This window comes from Sus scrofa, chromosome 5, assembly GCF_054392235.1.
Source record: "Sus scrofa isolate SSC_HxYL_T2T_F1_AM1 chromosome 5, Sscrofa_HxYL_maternal_Yorkshire_Landrace_v2.0, whole genome shotgun sequence".
Lineage (NCBI taxonomy): Eukaryota > Metazoa > Chordata > Mammalia > Artiodactyla > Suidae > Sus > Sus scrofa.
In genome coordinates, this window is record NC_139387.1 from 33,726,156 (window position 1) to 33,748,374 (window position 22,219).

Consider the following 22,219-nt stretch of genomic DNA (forward strand, 5'->3'; position numbering starts at 1 on the left):
ATTATATATATGCATATATACACATTCTTTTTCTCATACTATCTTCCATGATGTTTTATCAAGTGATTGGATATAGTTCCGTGTGCTATACAGCAGGACCTCATTGCTTATCCAATCTAAATGTAATAGTTTGCATCTACCAACCCAAACTCCATCCCACTCCCTTCCCCTCCTCCTTAGCAACCACCAGTCTGTTCTTCATATCTGTAAGTCTATTTCTCAGGAATAGTTTTTTACCTGTCAACTTAGTGATCATTTCCAATGTCATCAAATCCAGTGTTGATCAAGGTCTGGGAAACTAGCACTTTAAAGCACTGCTGGATAGAGTGAATTGGTAGTAACTTTCTGGATAGTTTAATGACTTGTATGTTAGAAGTCTTAGAATTCTGCATGCCATCAATCTTCCAAATACATGTCTAGGAATTTATGCTAAAAGTCATGTCTGTGCATAAAGAGATAAAACTACAAGGATGTTGTAAATCATTCTTTTTATGATATCAAAAATATAATTTAAATATTAAAAATTGGGATCTAATGAATGATCTAGTGAAATATATGGCATTTTTATAATGTATTTTATTTTTTTGTCTTTTTGCGTTTTTTTTTTTTTTTAGGGCCACACCCACAGCATGTGGACGTTCCCAGGCTAGGGATCTAATTGGAGCTGTTGCTGCTGGCCTATGCTGGAGCTACAGCAATGCCAGATCCAAGCCGCATCTGCAGCCTACACCACAGCTCACAGCAACCCTGGATCCTTAACCCACTGAGCGAGGCCAGGGATCGAGCCCACAACCTCATAGTTCCTAGTTGGATTTGTTTCCGCTGCTCCACGACGGGAACTCCTATGGCATTTTAAATACTCTTGCAGAAGAATATATAGTGATCTGGAAAGAAATTTAAAACAAATTTAAAAGTTTACAAAACAATAATTACGTATGACCCTACTTTTATAATACATATATACATATGTATATACATATGAGTAGAAAACAATTTAGAAGGTTATGTATCAAATGTTATCTCTGGGTGGTTGGATTGCAGATGATTTTTTTTTTTTTTTTTTTTTGCTTATCCTTTTAATTTTTTAAAAAAGATGAACATGTATTTTGGGGGATAATATGAAAAATATTAAACACTAATATTGCCTTTACTCAGTGTTATACTGAACAATTTATTTTTTATTTTTAAAACTTTAAAAACATCTCAGGAACTATAATGGAAGAAATAAAAATCATTAAAAAATAAAATAAATAAAATATAAATGAGAAAAAAAAATTTCAGGAGTTCCCATTGTGGCTTAGCGGGTTAAGGATCTGACATTGTCTCCATGAGGATGCAGGTTTGATCCCTGGCCTTGTTCAGTGGGTTAAGGACTCGGGATTGCTGCAAGCTGCAGAGTAGGCTGAAAATGTGGCTTGGATCCAGTGTTGCCGTGGCTGTGGCATAGGCCTCAACTGCAGCTCCAATTCCACCCCTAGCCCAGAATCTTCCACTAGTGTGGCCATAAAACGAAACAAAACAAAACAAAAAAAACCTCATACCTCCCCAAATTTATCTTTTCACAGTGATAATTTGAAAGAATGAAAATGGAATGTAATTTCATTCCATTTTATGTAATTCTGCCCATTTAATAATTTATTCACATATCAAACATATACTTTACCCACTGCCTTCTCTTCAAAGTTGTTGCTTTTGTTTCTCTCTGTCTCTTATCCCTAAGTGACTAGTAATGGTGATGATAGCCAGGAAAGGCAGCCACTGAGAGCTCAGACTTTGCTCTAATCTTCTGTTCCCCTACCTTCCACTTTAAGCAACATTTCAAATTTTCTCCCTCTTCATGACTATCTTCCATCTTCCTCGTGTCCTTACATAACTCTATTTCCAAGCATCTGGAGGTAATTGGTAAAGGATGGGACACCAAAGTCAGAAGATTTGTATTTATTGCCAAACAAACCTATTACAATAAACTGTTTATCATGTTTGAATTATGGGTTTAAAAAAACACACATTGGAGTTCCCATCATGGCTCAGTGGTTAAGGAATCTGACTAGGAACCATGAGGTTGCGGGATCGATCCCTGGCCTTGCTCAGTGGGTTAAGGATTTGGCATTGCCGTGAGCTGTGGTGTAGGTTGCAGACGCGGCTCGGATCCTGAGTTGCTGTGGCTCTGGCGTAGGCTGGTGGCTACAGCTCTGATTCAACCCCCAGCCTGGGAAACTCCCTATGTCGCGGGAGTGGCCCAAGAAATGGCAAACAACAACAACAACAACAACAAACAAACAAACAAAACCCCCACACATTGAATAAAGACTTACCGAGCACCAAGCTTTATGCTAAGCACTTTAAAGAAAATGTCTCCTTTATTCTTTGTAATTTAAATAGAAAATAAAAGCTCACAAAGGGTATGTAATTTACTGAAGGTAACCATGGCAGGCAGAGATGGAAGTAGGACCCAAATTTAGGGCCTCATGACCTCAATGGCAGCACTCCTTAGCTCCCATGTTATGTTAAAATGCCTCTACTTGATTGTTCTTTTTACTTAGTAATTTACCATCTGGTAGCTATCACACTTTGGTGTTAATTGGTGCTAATTTTCTGATGATGGCCAAGTGACTATGCTTGGATTTTAAAGTGGAGAAAGCTATGATTAAGGTGCCAGACATGTGAGGTTAGAGTCACAACTTTCCCCACTTACTATGTGTGACTTTGAATAAGCTACTTAACCTCTAGGAGCCTTAATTTCCTCATTTGTAAGATGAGGATAATACCCACATCATGAGAACTTTTGAGGGGTTTAAGTAAATAACGCTGAAATGTTTTGCAAGTGGAAAAAACACTATAAATGTGGAGCATTGATTCTGAAACATTGATTCTGGCATAAATTTTAGCTTTCACAACTAAAGTTCAGTAGAGAAAGGGAGGCACGACACTTACTTAGAATAGTAAGGTCCTTTAGGGAAGTAATGCTTTATAATTCTGTTTGTTGGGTGATTCACATTCTAGTGGTTATTGCACATTGGTATTGATCATAATAAGTAGTAATTTGCTGCAGGGTCTGGAAGAGGAAGGAGATGATTTTCTTGTCCAGCACAAAGGCGGGTGTAGAAAAACCCAGGAGACAATAGATAAATTCATAGTCCTACTGTTTTAGAAATTGGCCAGCCTATATCCAGAGAGCTCTGTGGTTTATAGACAAAATGGACCCCATTCAGAGAAGAGCAGCTGCTGGTTAGGAGACTCACAATCACGTCACTTGAAGAGAGGCGGGAAGAGAACTGAAAATGCTTAGTTTAGGCAGAGGAGAAGAGTCATGGAGACCTCATGGTCTACTTTAGCAGTTTGTAAATCTGACTGTTCATTAGAATCACAGATTCCAAGCTTTACCCTCCCCCCACTTCCTCCTTCCCTAATTCTGATTTAGTAAAGTTGTAGTGGAGCCTAGAAATTTTTTTTTTTTTTTTTTTTTTTTTAAAGCTCTCCTCTAATTCTTTTGCTTGGTTACCATGAGTCTAGATGAAGTTTAAGGAAGATTTACCTTAGGGGTGATGTCAATAGGATGATGTAAGAGAGGAAAAAACACTACAAATAACAGACAGTAAGAGCTGAAAAGATTTATCAACCGTCTGAATATGGGATTGGCAAAAAAGCTGATACTAAAGATTACTTTGATGTTTAATACCTAGCTTGGGAGGAAGGATGATGAATTCTGTTTTGGAAGCCTAATAGATTCCAGATTTTAACCTAAAATTTCAGGTTTATCAGTATTCCCAGAGGTATATTCTACCAAGTATTTGTTTCGTCAGAATACTACTCCTACATTTTATTAGTTCCGTGACATGTTAATATATGTTCATGAAAAAATTTAAAGAGTTCTGTGTACGAGTGAAAGAGGATTAGAGGATTGCTTATCAGGAAACACGAGTAAAAATAAATGGTTGCTTTATCATGAAAACCAAGCTGTGCACACAGTTCACTAGTGGTCATTGTAGAGCTCCAAGAGTAGAATGTTATTATGTAGCATTTTCAAAATTTTTGACCATAAAGTCTTTTCTTAATTGAGGAGCATACTGTGAGGTGAACATTACTGATAACATACATTGGGAAACACCTGAGTACACAAGGAAGATATTTAAGTTTAAGTATGAAGGCTACGTTGGGTGTGTAGACATCATGGAAGGGATGAACTAGGCTATGAAATGATTTTGAGATTTGGAAGACTAAGAACCAGTCATTGAGTTTGGCAGTGTTAGAGAGTGAGTTTGGTAGAAGAAGTAGTGAGAACAAGATTGTGAAGATTTTAGGATTCAGTCTCGTGTTTTCAAACCACACGCTGAAGTGGAGATAATGTGGTAAAATATTGGAAATTGGAATAATCTCAGAAAACCAGTCATCGTAGTTATTTCAATAGTTAAAGCATGAGTACTGAGGCTAACCTCTTACGACTAGAGGGAAAGCAAACTCAAGGGAACTTTTTATTTTTTTTGATAAGTTGAAGAAAGCTTTAAAGTGGGATATAGTTAATGCATTAGAAATGAGATTTAAGGAACAGGTAGAATAAATTTTAGAAAAGATGAACTTTTCTCCCTATCTTTCTGGTAGATAGATAAAAATAAAATTTCTTAGATTAGTAATTGTCCATCTATAAGACGAGTTTTTAATATTCAGGATTTTGGATTCGCCAGGCTCTTTTGCTTATGTGCATTAAGTATTCTTGCCATGGAATACAAGTTCTACACATGGCAGCTCTTATGAGTGTTGCTGTTGTTGCCACCCTTTGAACGTTTACTGCATTGTGCCTCCACCAAGTGAGTAGACAAAGGAAAGGAGAGTCAAAATCAAAACAGATAATCCTATTTGATTTATCATTCCTGTGTTTCATGAACGTGGATTAGCTAGCTATAACCCATGATTCTTTCTGCTCTTTATAGTTTGTCTGTACTTACTTGCATTGTACTTGGAACAAGCTATGCTTTTTGTTCGTTTGTGGCTTGATTTGTTTTTCAGTGGTCGTTATAGTTGCAGTTTTTTTGCCCTAAGAAAAATTGGCCTTATGCTGCTGGAGATTTGCACATTTTACTTCTATGTACTCACTTAAGTATATAGTGTTAATGGCTATTGCATGACTCATAGTCTACATAAGCATAAATTAACTCCAGTACCTCTGTGGTGTGCCCCTCTTTGAGATTGCTCTGGAAGACCACCCAGAAGGTGGAATTTACACACACTGCAAAGGCCTATTCAACTTCAGCTGAGCAGCACTGACCAAATTACACCTGACTCCTTCAGTATGAACCAGCTACCCATTTGCTCCTGATTGAGGTTCAAACTGTTGATCTTTAACTATAAAGGGCTTTATGGGCTGAATTATGGCTACTTTAAACAAGACCTCTTCCTTCAAATAGAGTGCTTTGCACATAGTGAGCACTCCATAAATGCTCTTGACTATGACTTAATGAAAGTTCACATCTTCTTTTGAACTTCTGCTCATGGTTTTCAGATTTAAGGAAAGGCTTCTTGATATTGAATCTCTGCCTTTCATATTATTTTTGCTTGGTGATTTGACAGAGTATAAATTTGCTGACCACATGAGACACATCTTTTAGGTGAAGAATCCTTTTAGGTGATTTAGCCTAGTCTGAGCAAACCATGAATTCTAAGGTTTTGTCATTTGATTCATGTGGCCAGAAACAATAGCTGTAAAATCAAATGTTTTTAATAAGTTTACCAAGAAAGTGACAAATGTATCATTTTTTGCTCTGGAACTGGATCTTCTCTAACAGATTTTTCACTTGTTTTGTGCTTAGCTCAGTGTTTCCCACAAAAATGACTTTACAGTAGTGATCCACAACAATCTGTGAATGTGGAAGTTACACAGTATGATGGGAATTACTTTACTTCCTTATTGGGAACAGAGTTGTTTTGGAAATAACTAGTATAAAGACATTTAAATAATTAGAAAGGAGGGTACTTTGTTATTTTAAATAGAAGAAATTTTCTTTGTTTTAAAGGAATGGCATCCAGGATAGTGGTTCTCATGGTCATCTGGAGAACCTAAGAGGACAGATTTCCAAATTAATCTGTGCTTTTTAAAAGCTTGGTGTAACCATACATCTTCCAGACTCATTAATTTGGGCCTAGGAAACCAGCAATTGAATACGAATTTTTGTCCCCATATTAGGTCAGGAAACATTTTGTATCATCTCTTTTTAAGGCAATTGTGTGCTTTTTTGTTGTAAAGTATGTTTTCACTATCTTTAAGAATAAAAAAATACAGCCAAATTATACTAGTATGAGATCCTATGTGGGACTATACATATTAATTTTTTTTATTGATCCTACCAGCTCCCAAGAGTAAATCAGGAATTAGCAAAAATGGAGGCAGCAAAATGACTCAGAAGCAGCAAAATCTACTCCTCTCTCATCCCCTCCCCCCATATATTAAGTAAAGGTGCTCTTAATTATCCAGTTACTTGAGCAAAAACCCAGGAGTCCTTCCAGATTATTCTTTTTCCCTCACCCTCCATTTCTAATCTACCAACATATTTTGTGCTACGCACTTTCAAAATATGTTCTGAATCCGATTCCTCACCATAGCCACTGCTTCATCATCATCTTTATCATCTTTCACCAGAACTAACGTGATGGCCTCTCTGTTCTGGCTCTTTTTTGCCTCTTTTTTTTGGGGGGGGGTGGGGGGAGGGGGAAGCAAAGCTGTGGCATATGGAAGTTCCTAGGCTAGGAGTCTAATTGGGACTGCAGCTGCTGGCCTATGCCACAGCCACAGCAACGTGGGATCCAAGCTGCATCTGCAGCACCAGAGCTCACAGCAATGCCAGATCCTTAAACCACTGAGCAGGGCAGGGATTGAAGCTGCATCCTCATGGATACTAGTCAGGTTTGATTCTGCTGAGCCACAGCGGGAATTCCTGGCTTTTTTTTCTTAATAAACTTTATTTTTTAACAGCTTTAGATTTGCAGAAAAATTGAGATTGTACCGAGTTCCCCTACTACTCTTTTACATTTGTATAGTATATTCATTATAATTTATAAACTAATATTGATACATTTTTATTAACTAGAGTCCACACTTCATTCAGATTTCCTTAGTTTTCCCTTAAAGTCCTTTATCTGTTTCAAGATCCTATCGAGGTACATTACGTTTAGTCATCATGTCTCCTTAGGCTTCCCTTGACTGATAGTTTCTCAGACTTTCCTTATTTTTGATGACCTTTACAGTTTTAACGACTATCGATCAGGTTTCCGTAGATGCCTCTCTTTCAAGATTTGTCTGATGTTTTTCTCATGATTATACTGAGTTTAGATCACCGAGTAAAGAGATAGTTTCATCACATCATTTCAAAGGTACATACTGTCAGTATGTATATCACTTTTGATATTGACCTTGGTCACATGGCTGAGGCAGTATTTATTTGGGTCCCCCACTCCCCATGCAGTTATTCTTTTTTCCAGTCTTCTTACTGTACTCTTTGGAAGGAAGGCATTATGTACAGCCCACATGTAGGAGTACAGAGTTATGCTTCCCATCTTTTTTTTTTTTGCTTTGCGTGAGGCCAGGGATTGAACCCGTGTCCTCATGGGTACTAGCGGAGTTTGTTACCATTGAGCCAGAAATGAGAACTCCTAAGCTTCCCATCTTGAGGGCAGAGTAGCTACATAAATTATTTGGAATTCTTCTGCAAGGGAGATTTGTGTGTTTTTTCTCTTTTATTTATTTACTTATTTATTGATATTAGTATGGACTCATTGATGTTTATTTGATACTTTGGCTTATAATCCTATACTGCTTTATTTTGTTGCACTTACTTTATTTATTTTGTTGTTTCAGCTTTGGCTCTTGAGAGCCTCTCAGCTGGCTCCTATGTCCCTTTAACATATCTCCATCAATATAGGGTTGTTTGCTTGTTTTTGAGCCTTTTCTTACTTTCTGGCACTACTTGAAGGTCCAAGCTTATATATTTCCTGCCCCAGTCCTAGATCAGTCATTTCTCCAAGGGGCTCTGTTCCTTTTGTTAGAGAATGGTGTTAAAAACCAAGTTCTGGCTGCTAGGTGGGTTCTCCACTTTGGCTGCTGTTTCATTGTAGCAGGGTGAAGGTTTAAATAATTTAAATTATAGTTTGTTTTTTTAAACCAATGAGGATATATCTTTGTATCTTTGAAAATCACAACTATTTATAATGGCCTTGCTGGACCAGTAATCAAACCCATAGCACAGCAGCAACCCAAGCCACTGCAGTGACAATGCCAGATCCTTAAGCCACTGTGCCACAAATGAACTCCACAATGACTTTTAAAATTATAATCTGGCCCTTGTCTACTTCTCTGACTTCCTCTTTACTGTTCTGTCTTTCATTCACTTCTTTCTAGATCCCTTCTTCTTCTCCTCTTCCCCTTTCTCTTCCCCTGCTTTTCCTTCTTCTTCGTCTTTGTGCCAAGCTTGGGTTCTTGCATTGGCCCCTTTGGAATCTTTACCAAAGATTCCCTTTGCATCCACCCTGCATGTGAGCTCCTTGTCATTCTTTAGGTGTCAGCTAAAACGTTGTCACCTATCTCTGGCCACTTTATTTAAAATAGCTTCCCAATCTGCACCCTTGAACTCTATCCCTCTGCTCCCTAGATTTTGTTGTAGAAGGCACTCTATTTCAGCCTCTATGGGAAATAATCTAACTTGTGTAGTTCTTTGCTATTTGACTCTTCTTACCAGAATATGAGTTCCATGATAACAAGAACTTTGTCTTGCTCTCTGCTGTGTCCCAGAGCCTAGAATAGTACCTGTACCTGTCAATGCTGAATAAATATGTTTAGTGGATGAATGGAAAAAAGCATCAATGACTTTCTTATTCATTTTGTGCTTTAAAGTTTTCCTTAGGGTGGGTTTTAATTGCTTCTACTAGAAATAGTGAGATAGTGAATGAATTTAAGATTCTTATGAAAATTAGTTCCTATATTCAGTTTAGTTACTGAGTTGTGTAATCCTAAAATTTTCAAGGAAAACTCATTCCTATAATATTTTCCTGTGCTTCAAATCTTATTCATTTTGTTTTTTAAAAAAACTGTATGGAATAGTAGATATTATTATTATTATGATTTTATTTTATTTTATTTTATTTTTTGCTCTTTAGGGCCTTATGTATGGCATATGGAAATTCCCAGGCTAGGGGTTGAATTGGAGCTGCAGCTGCTGGCCTACATTACAGCCACAGCAACGTGGGATCCAAGTGGCATCTGTGACCTACACCACAGCTCATGGCAATGCCAGATCCTTAACCCACTGACCAAGGCCAGGGATCGAACCCACATCCTCATGGATACTAGTTGGGCTTGTTACTGCTGAGCCATGATGGAAACTTCCTAGATATTATTACTTTAAAAAATTTTATACAATTGTTTAAGGTTACACTCCATTTATAGTTATTACAAAATACTGGCTATATTCCCTGTATTGTACAGTATATCCTTGAAGCCTATTTTGCACCCAGTAATTGAGTAGTAGATGTTATTATCTTTACAAATGAAAACATAACTGACTTTTTAAGATCTAAATGACTTTTATTTCAGAGCTCTGTAGAAATAGGGAGTAAACCTGAGATTGGAAATTAGGTCTTTTCTCCATGGTCTCTTTATTCTTAACTTGTATTTTTCTCTTCCTAATTTTGTGTTTCTTCTTCTTTTTGTGTAAAGTGATATCTGGGACATAAAGGACTTTGGATAAAATATATTCTCCAGACAACCAAAACAACCTATTTTAAACCTATAATTTTTAAGTAGTGATTTTTAAAATATAATCCTGTCAAATAATATACTTCCATGTCTTACTGAACAGCATAATTAAATGATTATTTTTATGATTAAAAATAATCATTTAATTAGCTATCATTTAATATTATTTGAATTAAAAACATGAGTTAAGGAGTTCCCATTGTGGTGCAGCGGAAATGCATCCGACTAGGAACAATGAGGTTGTGGGTTCGATCCCTGGCCTCGCTCAATGGATTAAGGATCCGGTGTTGTCGTGAGCTGTGGTATAGGTTGCAGATGTGGCTCGGATCTGGTGTTGCTGTGGCTCTGGCGTAGGCTGGTGGTTATAGCTCTGATTCGCCCCCTAGTGTTGGAACCTCCAAATGCCATGGGTGTGGCCCTAAAAAGCAAAATAATAATAATAATGATAAATATATATATATGAGTTAATAACTATAATGCTGTTATAAATCAGTGGTGCAGTTGGGTTCTGACGAAATACATGTGGAGTTTTATAAAGTGTAGAGGATGATCCTGTTTTATCTTTTTACCCACCATTGACATTATCAGAGGCTGTTGATGTGTCTAGTCTTTGCCTCTATACTAGTCAACCCTGGATTTCCCTTATTTGAATTCATTTTGCTGTTTCTGTAAAATTTTAGGATCTGCCAATTTTTACGTTTAGTACTAATCTGCTAGCCACAACTTCTGTTGTTCTTTTTCTGCTTACAACCTAGCGTAGAAAAGAAAATTTCCAGGGAAAATAAAAAAAACAAATACTATGTATCAAATTGATGTAGGGCAGGATATTTTACTACCTCCCTGGTCTGTCTCATCCCCCAGAGAGCACATGACAAGTATGTATACAGCTTCGGTGTTAAAGGACCAGGCAAAACCATTGCAAACATTCTCTCACAGCGATATGAAGAGACAAAGAGCCCGTTGATCAGAATCTTATGGTGTGCCTACTTGTGGTCTCTGCTCATTTGCAGAAACAGCTGCCCCATGGTCAAAATGAAGGTAAAGCACTTTGTTAGAATATGTTTGAAAATACTGAGAGAGGATAGCACACTCAAATATTATTTGTACCTAAAATGGGTTAAAGTGTATAAAAGTTGTAGACATTTTTAGTTTCAGCTAATTTCTAGGTTTTTGGCTTTCATTGGAGGTCTGAGGCTAAATATCTGATTGAAGAAGAAATGAAGTATAGTAGTTTGCTTGGGGCTGCCATAACAGTACCACAGACTGTAGTTTAAACAACAGAAATTTGGCATCTCACAGTTCTGAGACTAGGAGTCTGAGATCAAGGGTTAGGGCTAGGGGTTAGGGGTTAGGGTTAGGGTTCTGAGACCTAACCTTGATCACCTTCTGAGATCAAGGTGTCAGAAGGGTTGGTTTCCTCTGAGACTTCTCTCCCTGACTTGTGGATGGCTGTCTTCTTTCTGTGTCTTCACATGTTCTTCCTCTGTGCGTCTGTGTCCTAAATTCCTTTTCTCATAAGAACACCAGACATATTGGATTAGGGCCCACTTGAATGACGTCATTTTAACTTAATTACCACTTTAAAAACCCTGTTTCCAGATATAGTCACATTCTGAGTTCCTAGGGGTTAAAACTTCAGCATATGAAGTTTGGGAGAACACACTTCAGCTCTTGGCATGAAGGTATACTCTGTTCTTCTTACCCCTGCTTCCTTTAGTGTCTTGAAATTATTCTCATTAGCTAAAGGATCTTTACTTTAAAAGCTTCATTTTCTGTAGAGATATAAATACAGACAAGAAACAATTAAATCATTTTAAAGGAAACATATTACTAAGTACTATAAAGTACTGTAAGTCATACGGACAGGAAATGATACTGGAATTCAAAGAAGGCAGTTATCAGTATGGCCTCGAAAAAGTTGTACAACCTGGGGAGTTGGATCTTAAGGATCACCTTTTTTTTCAGTCTTATTCATCTGTAGGTTCAAGTTCTACAGATGCAAATTTTTACCACCTCACACTCACTTTTCCTCTGCTCTCTCTTCTCCCTGTATCCTTTTCTTCATTCTTGGGAACTGCAGAAAAATTTAGAGAGCTTACCTCTCCACAGGGTAATTTGTGTGGAGAAGCATTGATTTATTTCAGATGCCTTATTTTACTAATGAGAAAAATGAGGCTCAGAAGTTAAATGACATGTCCTGGTTTCTGAACTAGAATCCATATCTCCTAATTCATGTTCCAGTCTGGTCTCTAGTGCACTGTGCAACTACTACAGTTAGAGAATATTTTATTTGTGTCTTAAGGACAAATGAGATGACTCTTCTATATTGTGTAATCTGGTATTTTCCATTAGCCTTCCTGCTGAAATATTTCCAGTTTCTTCAGTTATTTTTACTGCTGTCTCTCATTTTTTCTGTCATTTTGACATTCATATTAAAATTACACCCCAAGTAAGATATTAACCAGAGTAATGCAGTCTTTCTTTTTATAATATACTATTATTTTTTTCACTTGCTAACATATTGCTAGTTGTACTTATAGCCACAAAATCAATTTAATATCACTGCTTAGATAAAACCTACCTTTTATTCAGCTTCTAATGTTAATTAGAAGTTACATTAGGTCCTGGCTAATTACCTTCTGTTAGCCCAGACCTAACTTAAGCACTTTGTAGTATCATTTCATTTAGCCTATACAAAAAATTTAAAAGGTCAGTATATTACTTCCATTCTATAGATAGTGAGATGAAGATGTAGAGTGTGATGAACTTCTCTAAAGTCATATATGGTAGAAAGTTGAAGGCCTGGGACTGGGCTCTGGTCTTTCTGTCTCCATCACCTGCCTTTTCCTCAAGTGTTACCTCACTATTAAGTGCTTCATAGACTACATTGCTGATGCAGAAAGTCTCCAGCTTATCAGGGTGAACATGATCCCAGTGACAGTGCTAGGATCTGGTTAAAAGGAAAATAAAAAACAGTACCAGTGGGAGTTCCCTTCGTGGCTCAGCGGAAACAAATCTTCCTAGTTTCCGTGAGGATGCGGCCTCAATCAGTGGGTTAAGGAATCCAGTGTTGCCGTGAGTTGTGGTGTAGGTTGCAGACGCAGCTTGAATCTGGCATTGCTGTGGCTGTGGTGTAGGCTGGCAGCTACAGCTCCGATTCGACCTAGCCTGAGAACCTCCATATGCTGTGGGTGCAGCCCTTAAAGAGACCAAAACAAAACAAAACCCAGTACCGATGGAAGCTGAACTGTGCAACAGGGAACAGACATTTACACAGGCATGTTATCTGGAATACATTACAGTGGTCAGCGAAAGGTGTCGATAAATGAAGATGAAGAATTGAAGCTGTGTCCTGGTAACTGAACCTGAAAGTTCTCATTAACAGGCTCATGTAAGATGTCTTCAAGCAACAGAGGAGAGACTCTGCTGTGCTTCCGCTTATAATTATCATTTTGATTTCTAAATTTGTTTTTTTTTTTCATTTATATTTTTCAGTTACAAAATTAGGCATGTGCTTAATGGGCATCTTTTCTTTGTATCTTTGTTTTTGGCTGTGGTAGCTAACACGTCTTTAAACATCTAAATTCATTTTGCTTTCTTTCTGCATATTTTTCTGTCTTCTGTATTCATAGCATCATTATTATCTTATAAATATAACCTAGAAGCCTAAGTTTTAAAGACCATAAGTAGATAGTTCATACCCTAGTTCTGCTATGGTGACAATATCAGTTAGAATATGTTGGGTTAAAAGTAATAGAGATACCCAAGTAAAAGTGGCCTAAAATGTCAGACTTGATTTTCTAACTCAACGAGAACTCTTGAGAAAGACTGTTCTGGAAATGGAATGGTTATCAGAGTCGCAGGTTGGCATTTCTGCAGTTTTCTTGGTCCTTTTCCTCACAATTATAAGATTGCTACAGCAGTTCTAGGTGTCATATCCTACATAAAGGCAGGAAACAGGGAGACTACAGGAAAAAACCCTCCTCCCTAAATCACCCCTGTCCTTTTCATGAGGAAAACCCTTCTAAGAAGTATCCCCAGCAGACTTCCCTGTATCTCTCTCTGCTCAGAACTGGGTTCCATGCCTATCCTTGAACCAGTCACTGACAAAGGAGCATAGGATCGACACAGTTGGCTTGGTTAATAATGATTCATTCCTGGAGTGGACACATTTTTAGCACCCTTCAAAAACTGCCATTCTGTTATCAGATCAAAGGGAGGCTGGCCATTATATACACAACAGATAGTGTCTGCCATGATTATTGAACTCTTTTCAAGATGATCAAATAACCACAGGACAAAGAGAGAAAGAATTACAACTCTGATGAGTGCCAAGGAGTGACTGGCGCTATAAAAGTATAAACTAAGGGGATTTAATCTAGTCCGGCCACTTTTTTTCAAAGAATTGATAATTAAGCTAATATATGGAGAAGGTTTTGGAAGGTGAGCAGGCAAAGGGGTAAAGGGATACCTGTGTGGTGAGGGGAGGAGGAGGGAGCACTCCAAGGAGAGGAAGCATGTTATGTTTATGTAACTGAAAGAAGGTGCATAAATATTCACTGCTATTATTACTAACCTCTGGTCTGATGAAAGCTTTTGAATTACTTGTGGGGATAAGAAGAAATTCTTAGACTTATAAGTAGGATCCTGAAATATTAGAATTTCTGAAAGTTTTCCATGCTTTAGGAGGGACAACAGGAAAGGTTATTTGACTTGGATTGTCCTAGAAAATCCTTAGTATGGTGTTGCCATATGTAATAGACTAGCAGGCAGAAATCAGTCTGCCACTCCTACTCCTTCCCTCTAATAATTTTTTGCAGCTACAATCTTTCATTGTCATAAATTTAAAATAATAAGAACAGTATCCTCACCCTTCTTCACGTTGTCTGAAACTTTTTGGAACATTGACTTCATTAACCTACATGGTTCCCATTTAAAATTTTTTAATACAGTTAAAAATAAGCAAAAAAGTGTTCTTTGAGACTTTGCCTCATAAGAGACAATAAAAATTTAAAAATAATAAAATAAAATAAATGTAAAAACTTGATTTAATACACTTAGAACATCCATGGACACTGGATTATTTCTTGTGAATAGAAAACAGTAATTTTATAAATTTGTTCAGAACTAGAGAACTCTAACCAGTGGTTGAAACTGCCCTCTCTTGAAAATCTGCAACTTTATTACCAAAATAATGTATATGTTATATATTTTAATTATTTTAAAAGTAATAATGATACTTAAAATTTCCTAGCATTTACCCTTTATGGTTTTTAAAGTCATAAAACCTTTTTAAGTTTAAAAATTTGGAAGTTTTTTAAGCCTTTTTCAGTGTGGTGCTATTGTTGCAACTTCTCTGACAAGACTCCAGAATAATACTGGTTTAAACATGGTAGCAGTTTGGGAATGATATGGTGCTACTGGTGTGTGTGTACCATCAGCCCAAAGGGTGACCAAAGGCTCTGTTATCAGCTTCTCTCTCATGATCTAAACATGGCTGCTTCAGATCCTGGAATCACATCTGCATTCCAGCCAGTGGGAAGAAGGGGAAGGATGTAGTCATTTCCTTCAAGGACATAACTGATAGCACTTCTGCTTGCATCCTTTTGGCAAGAACTTAATCACATGGTCAAAACTAGCTACCAGAGAGGAGGGAAATATTGTGGAAAAATTGTGTTAGCTAGGCGGCTTTGTGCCCATCTAAAGCTTGCAGATTGTATTTCCAAAATGAAAAGAGGAGAATGGATATTCGAGGATAGTAACAGTCTGGGCTATATTTACCATCTTTTTGCAGTTGCCAAAAGAACTAGTTGAATAGCTTTAAGCTTAGGTGTAAGTATGTCATCAAGGGATCAAATGGGTGTCTATGGAGACACAGTTATATGTTTGCATTTTATTACCCCATACAACCTTACTTTATGCCTCTTTGTATCCCAGCTATCCAGTGTAGTATATAAATGAAAATAAGCACATAAGAAATGTGTTTGGAATGAAGGAATGAATATCCCTCTTTGTCTTTCTTGTATAAAATGTAATGTGTGAATTCTCTTCTCACACTTGCCATTTCTTTGTTCCTTTCTATAATTTACATACTTTCTTAAAGAGAATTTATGAGTAGAGATGATCAGAGTCCACAGTATGATAGAGGATTACTTTGTGTCTTTGTGTATGTATGCATGTGTGTAAATTTCAATAGAAATAAAAATTAACTTATATCATAGGACCAATTTTCCCTACCCCCCAAAACTGACAGTATTAACTTCTCTTGTTTTGAATTATTATTAATGTAGTTGTGGTTTTTTGAAGGTTCAGTACTGTGCTTGATAATTCTGAAAATATTCTTTTTCTTTTTTGACTGATTCCTGAGGTATTAGTTTGTGAATGTTTTCTCTGCACATTCTTTGTATATATTACATATTGACCAGCTATCTCTGGTCTTTTTTTTGGTCTTCTTTTTTGGCCACATCCATGGCATGTGGAAGTTCCTGGGCCAGAGATCAAACCCAAGCCGCAATAATGACAATGCCCAATCCTTAACCAAAAGGCCACCAGGGAACTCCTTGTCATTATATCTCGTTTTGGGCCTCTGTTAATTTACAGATCAATTTGTTTTTGTGTTAATTCCTGCTACACATTCTAATAACTCTTAAATGTTAAATACCATGCTCAGTGCTGGGAATAGAAGATGGACAAGACCTCGTATGCACCCCACTGGGTCTAATGTCCGTGTTACATGGTGTGGGAATTGCTGTGCCAGAATCCTCACTGTGGAGTGATGAAGGCAAGCAGGGAGCTCTGGGAGAAAGGCATGCAGGCAGGGTGAGTCTATGAAGTTCAAGTCTAGCAGTGATGAGTTGGGGAAAGGGTGTTCTAAGATAGGGCTATTGGATGCAGGCTCTGCAGTAACATGGCAGTGGTTTGGTTTAGTAAGAGTAAAGGCTGCAGTGTAGAAGTGGATTAGAGGCAGGATTAGAGGTGGGGATGGAGAGCCAGATCATGGCTGGTCACGCAGAGGAGTGTGAACTTGGTGTAGCTAGGTCAGTAGCTTTCAAATGTTTTTGTTTGTGACTCACAGTAAGACATGACTTTTTACATGATGGCCTATTACCAGGCCTGGCCTCAGTCCAGGGCCTGGGCAAGAGGACAAATGGGGATAATTGTTTAAAAGTCAAGGCAAGACATACTACCCAAAGCAATCTACAGATTCAATGCAATCCCTATCAAATTACCCATGACATTTTTCAAAGAACTAGAACAAACAATCCAAACATTTATATGGAACCACAAAAGACCCAGAATTGCCAAAGCAATCCTGAGAAACAAAAACCAAGCAGGAGGCATAACTCTCCCAGACTTCAAGAAATATTACAAAGCCACAGTCATCAAAACAGTGTGGTACTGGTATCAAAACAGACAGACCGACCAATGGAACAGAATAGAGAACCCGGGAATAAACCTTGACACCTATGGTCAATTAATTTTTCACAAGGGAGGCAAGAACATAAAATGGGAAAAAGAAAGTCTATTCAGCAAGCATTGCTGGGAAACCTGGACAGCTGCATGCAAAGCAATGAAACTAGAACACACCCTCACACCATGCACAAAAATAAACTCAAAATGGATTAAAGACTTAAATATAAGGCAGGACACCATCAAACTCCTAGGTGAGAACATAGGCAAAACACTCTCTGACATCAACATCATGAATATTTTCTCAAGTCAGTCTCCCAAAGCAATAGAAATAAGAGCAAAAATAAACACATGGGACCTCATCAAACTGAAAAGCTTTTGCACAGCAAAGGAAACCAAAAAGAAAACAAAAAGACAACTTAAAGAATGGGAGAAAATAGTTTCAAATGATGCAACTGACAAGGGCTTAATCTCCAGAATATATAAGCAACTTATACAACTCAACAGCAAAAAAGCTAATCACCCAATGGAAAAATGGGCAAAAGACCTGAATAGACATTTCTCCAAGGAAGATATACAGATGGCCAGCAAACACATGAAAAAAATGCTCAACATCGCTGATTATAAGAGAAATGCAAATCAAAACTACCATGAGATACCACCTCACACCAGTCAGAATGGCCATCATTAATAAATCCACAAATAACAAGTGCTGGAGGGGCTGTGGAGAAAAGGGAACCCTCCTGCACTGCTGGTGGGAATGTAAACAGGTACAGCCACTATGGAGAACAGTTCAGAGATCCCTTAGAAATCTATACATAGAACTTCCATATGACTCCGCAGTCCCACTCTTGGGCTTCTATCCAGACAAAACTCTACTTAAAAGAGACACGTGCACCCGCATGTTCATTGCAGCACTATTCACAATAGCCAGGACATGGAAACAACCCAAATGTCCATCGACAGATGATTGGATTCGGAAGATGTGGTGTATGAACATAATGGAATACTACTCAGCCATAAAAAGAAGGATATAATGCCATTTGCAGCAACATGGATGGAACTAGAGACTCTCATACTGAGTGAAATGAGTCAGAAAGACAAAGACAAATACCATATGATATCACTTATAACTGGAATCTAATATCCAGCACAAATGAACATCTCCACAGAAAAGAAAATCATGGACTTGAAGAATAGACTTGTGGCTGCCCGAGGGGAGAGGGAGAGAGTGGGAGGGATCGGGAGCTTGGGGTTATCAGATACAACTTAGAACAGATTTACAAGGAGATCCTGCTAAGTAGCATTGAGAACTATGTCTAGATACCCATATTGCAACAGAACAAAGGTTGGGGGAAAAAATGTATATATGTAAGAATAGCTTGATCCCCATGCTGTACAGCGGGGGAAAAAAAAAGTCAAGGCAAGAAACTGTTAAGAAAAGTATAATAACCTACCTTGACAAATATACCTTATAACAAAGACAATGAAAAGTGTGTGTAAAAGCGTTGATACCAGGTAAGAGAATAATGCAAATTTTAAATTAATTTTGTCTTCCACAGAAAGACTGTTCTTCACCCTGGGGAAGTTCAGGGGCAGTGGCAGCTAGGCTGCGTTGCAGGGAGAGGAGGAGTGGGCCTCCTCAGCCTTCTCTTCAGCGGCTATGGGATCCATAAGAGACACACCTCCTTTCTTTTCTTCTTTATAGGGAGCAGGGCTCTTTTGTTTCTCTCAGAGGCTCTGATTCAATTTCCTACCCATCCCAAGTTCCACTCCCTCTAGACTATGACACTCTGGTCCAAGGGGTCGCCTCTGGCTTCCGGGTGCTCCCTACGCTCACAGGAGGGTTTGAATTAAGAATTCCCTGAACAGGATGTGGAAGAGTAGGAAAAGCATCTTGCCCTGTCCTCTTTGCTTTCCCTTCCTTCTGCCCTCCAGTCTAAGTTCCCTCCTTCAGATAATAGCCTTTGGCCACCCCTTGGACTGGAGTTAAGTAGAGCCTGACCTGAAGAAAGGTCCACATGGGCTGAGGAAGCCAGCTCAAGGCCATTTGGGTAGAAAATGCTGAGGATCATCCTTAGAGGGGACTCCTTGCCTGGTGGAAGAGGAGGGTGTAGCCAGAGAAAGGCCAGAGCAGAGGTTTTTTGCTCACTTGTAAGGATAGTACTGCCCAGGATGCAGATGTGTGAACACACACACAAACACACACACACACACACCTATACCTAAAAGTGGTACAAAAGTGAACATACTCTCATTATTGGACGCATCTGTCTTCTTTTCTGTTTCATTTCATTTAAAGAAAAAAAAATACTTGCAATCTCCTAAATTAATTTTATAATCCACTAATGGGTGAACTTGTGACCCAGGTTTGAAAAAATTCCGCTCTAGTTATTGTGGTGGTAATCTGATCAGATTGGTGTTTTGGAAACCTCTGGCAGCTGACTAGATGATGGGTTGGAAGGGGGGGGGAATGCTAGTTATGAAATTATTGAGTCAAAAATATGCCTAAAGACGGTGAGAGTGAGCATAGAGAGGAGGGAAGGGTGGTAGGATCAGCAGGTCCGGGTGACTAATTAGATATTGGGGGTGCATAAGAACACCAGAATAACATCATAATTTCCAACTTAAATGATAGGGAGTATAGCAAGAGAATTAAATTTGTGGGAAAACAAAATGAATTCAGTTTAGTGCATGTGGCAGTTGAGGTTACAGTGCAGCATTCAGGTAGGATTTTAGTGGGAGAGAGTCTTAGTGAAGTAGGGACTGTAAAAGGGCTTTTGGATTTAGCATAAGGAAACCATTGATAAAACTTAGCAAGGACAGATCTTAGTGGTTCAAAGAGTGGATATGTTGGGAGGTCAGCAAAGAAAGACATGCAATATAGAATATAGTCTATCCTTTCAGTAAACTTGATGGTAAAGCCAGGGAGAAAGAGGGATGACAAGAGTAGGGCACAGGTTTGAAGGCGGGCATTTATCTCGTCCTGGAGCACTTCTGTGCAGAAGGGAGGAAGAACCTGGAGTGACCCGGATCTTGAAGATATAATCGGGAGAAGGATTAATTCCTCCAGCTTGGTTTCAGGGGAGATGAGAGAACGCACTTTAGGACATAAATGGAGGGAACCTTAGAAGGAAGAGCATGTCTTACACACAGAGAGAGAGAGAGAGAGAAGGCTGTGTGTGGAGGCAGGGTTTCTTTTTAGAGACATGTGCTGACTCTAAGCACCAAGCCCTATGTAGGTGCTGTGACTACAGAGGTTAATAAGGCATAGTCTAGTGGGCAAGATAGGCAAGGAAACCAGCAGGACAGCAAGTGGTAAGTGTCATTCAGAGTTACGCTGTGCTCAAGGATGCTGGAAACAAAAGGGCATGAGGCCAGCCTTTCCAGAACAGGAGAGGACAAAAAGTGAAAATGGGATTGTACCTGAAATTGGAGTCAGGGACGCCTGTGAGGACTACCATGGGGTCAGGGCTTGAGACAAATGTAAATCTGAACTACAGTGCTGGTTATTGATAACCAGTGTTGTAATAATAATTTCTTTGTTTTATGATTCAATTACTGACTTTGTTTAAGCATCCCTGAAACTTTATTTGGGAATACTTGAGAAAATGAATTTTTGTGATAAAGGAAGCAGTTTCTTGCTTATCCTTTCTCCTTCCCTCCTTTGATGACTTCTCTTCAAGCTAATTTAGGTAAAGAAAGCCACTGCTTCCAAAAGTGCTTTGGTACCCTGGCATAATTTCAAAGAAATCTCCTTTCCCACTTAGTTAACTACGTTTCCCCAGGAAAAAAAAAAAAAAAAAAAAAAACTTCTCTGTCAATGTAACATCCTTTAACAGGACTCCTGCTGGTCGGTTCTTATATCTTGCTGTGGCAGCTGTGAACATATATACTATTGATTGTTAATGTGTGATATAAATCCGACTGGAGCATGCCCACTAATTGGTTTGAGAGCCAGATATAGACAATGCTGTCTTATAGTAGCTTGTGTAGATAGGCCTAGTCATAGGGTTAATTCTGCTTGACAGCACATCAGCAGCATCTTGAGAGTAATTACTCGACAGAAGTTTTCCCACAGCCAGATTGAGAGCTTCAAAGGCTTCTGAATTTACAACCAGTATTAACCTATATCTGAAACATGATGTTCCCACAAGGACTCAGATTTTTTTTCTCCTTCTTATTAAATGTATGGGGTTACTAGGTTCATTTACTCTGTGAAGGACTTAGTGAAAAATTACTTGGCGTTGAATAATTGAAAATCTTTAATAATAAGTAAAGAGGATAATTTTAAATTTGAATTTTTTATTGCTTTATTGTATTACTGAAACAAGTTAATCTATAAAGATGGGATGCTTTTTTTTTATAAACATAATTTATCCTTCTTCTCTCAAAAACAAGCTAAAAAGTTAATATCTTTTCCATACTGTACTATCTCTATGGATATGTACCTGTTTAAAGGATGTAGAGTTATGCATGCATTTAAAATGGTAAAAGTAAATATGTATTTACATTTTTAAAAGCTATCTTACTTGTTGACCAATGTACTAAAATCTATAACGATTGCATCTTTTTCCCCCCATAAAATAAGTTATTGTTTAATAAGCAATTTTTATGTTATAAAAAAATTTCTTTCCCTTTGCAGGTCAGAAACAAAATTTGACTCTGGTTCAGGTATGTTTACATTAATAATGTTATTCTGAGTATATTTTATTTACATTATTCTCTGAGGAGTAATTCATCAGATCAAGAACCATTTTGATTTTAAACAGACGAGGCAGTCTCTTTTCAAAACATGAACCCCATCTCAAAGCAGGGCTATGGACTGCTTGGAATCATAACTTGCGATGTTCACTTTGGAATCCTTGATAGTCCTGAAATAAGTGTAAATGCTCTCTATCTGCAGAGTTTCATTTTAAAGGCAAAGGTGGGGGTTGCAGATGCTCATTGCTAAAAATAGAATATTATTCTCAATGGATCAAGCATCCTGAATAATTTGAAGATTCTCTGCAAAGTGGCTTGTCAAATATAGGAAATAGATACATTTAATCCAGCAAGCGGTAAAGGGTT

The 22,219-nt window shown here is 38.0% G+C and overlaps 1 protein-coding gene and 1 long non-coding RNA gene across 8 annotated transcripts in view; one reads left to right on the top strand and one right to left on the bottom strand.

The window, feature by feature from the left end:
• LOC146403307 (uncharacterized) overlaps positions 1–22,219 on the bottom strand; it is an 897,172-nt gene that overhangs the window by 375,730 nt on the left and 499,223 nt on the right. The gene's annotated exons all lie outside the window — the stretch shown is intronic.
• Positions 1–22,219, top strand: part of MSRB3 (methionine sulfoxide reductase B3) — a 167,190-nt gene that overhangs the window by 72,744 nt on the left and 72,227 nt on the right. For 5 of the 7 annotated variants that reach the window (XM_021091957.2, XM_084956303.1, XM_021091955.2 and 2 more), the window contains one exon: positions 21,795–21,823. The exons of the other annotated variants lie outside the window; for them this stretch is intronic. In XM_021091957.2, coding sequence (XP_020947616.1) covers positions 21,795–21,823 — 29 coding nt within the window. The remainder of the gene's footprint in view (positions 1–21,794; positions 21,824–22,219) is intronic. 7 annotated transcript variants of the gene reach the window in all.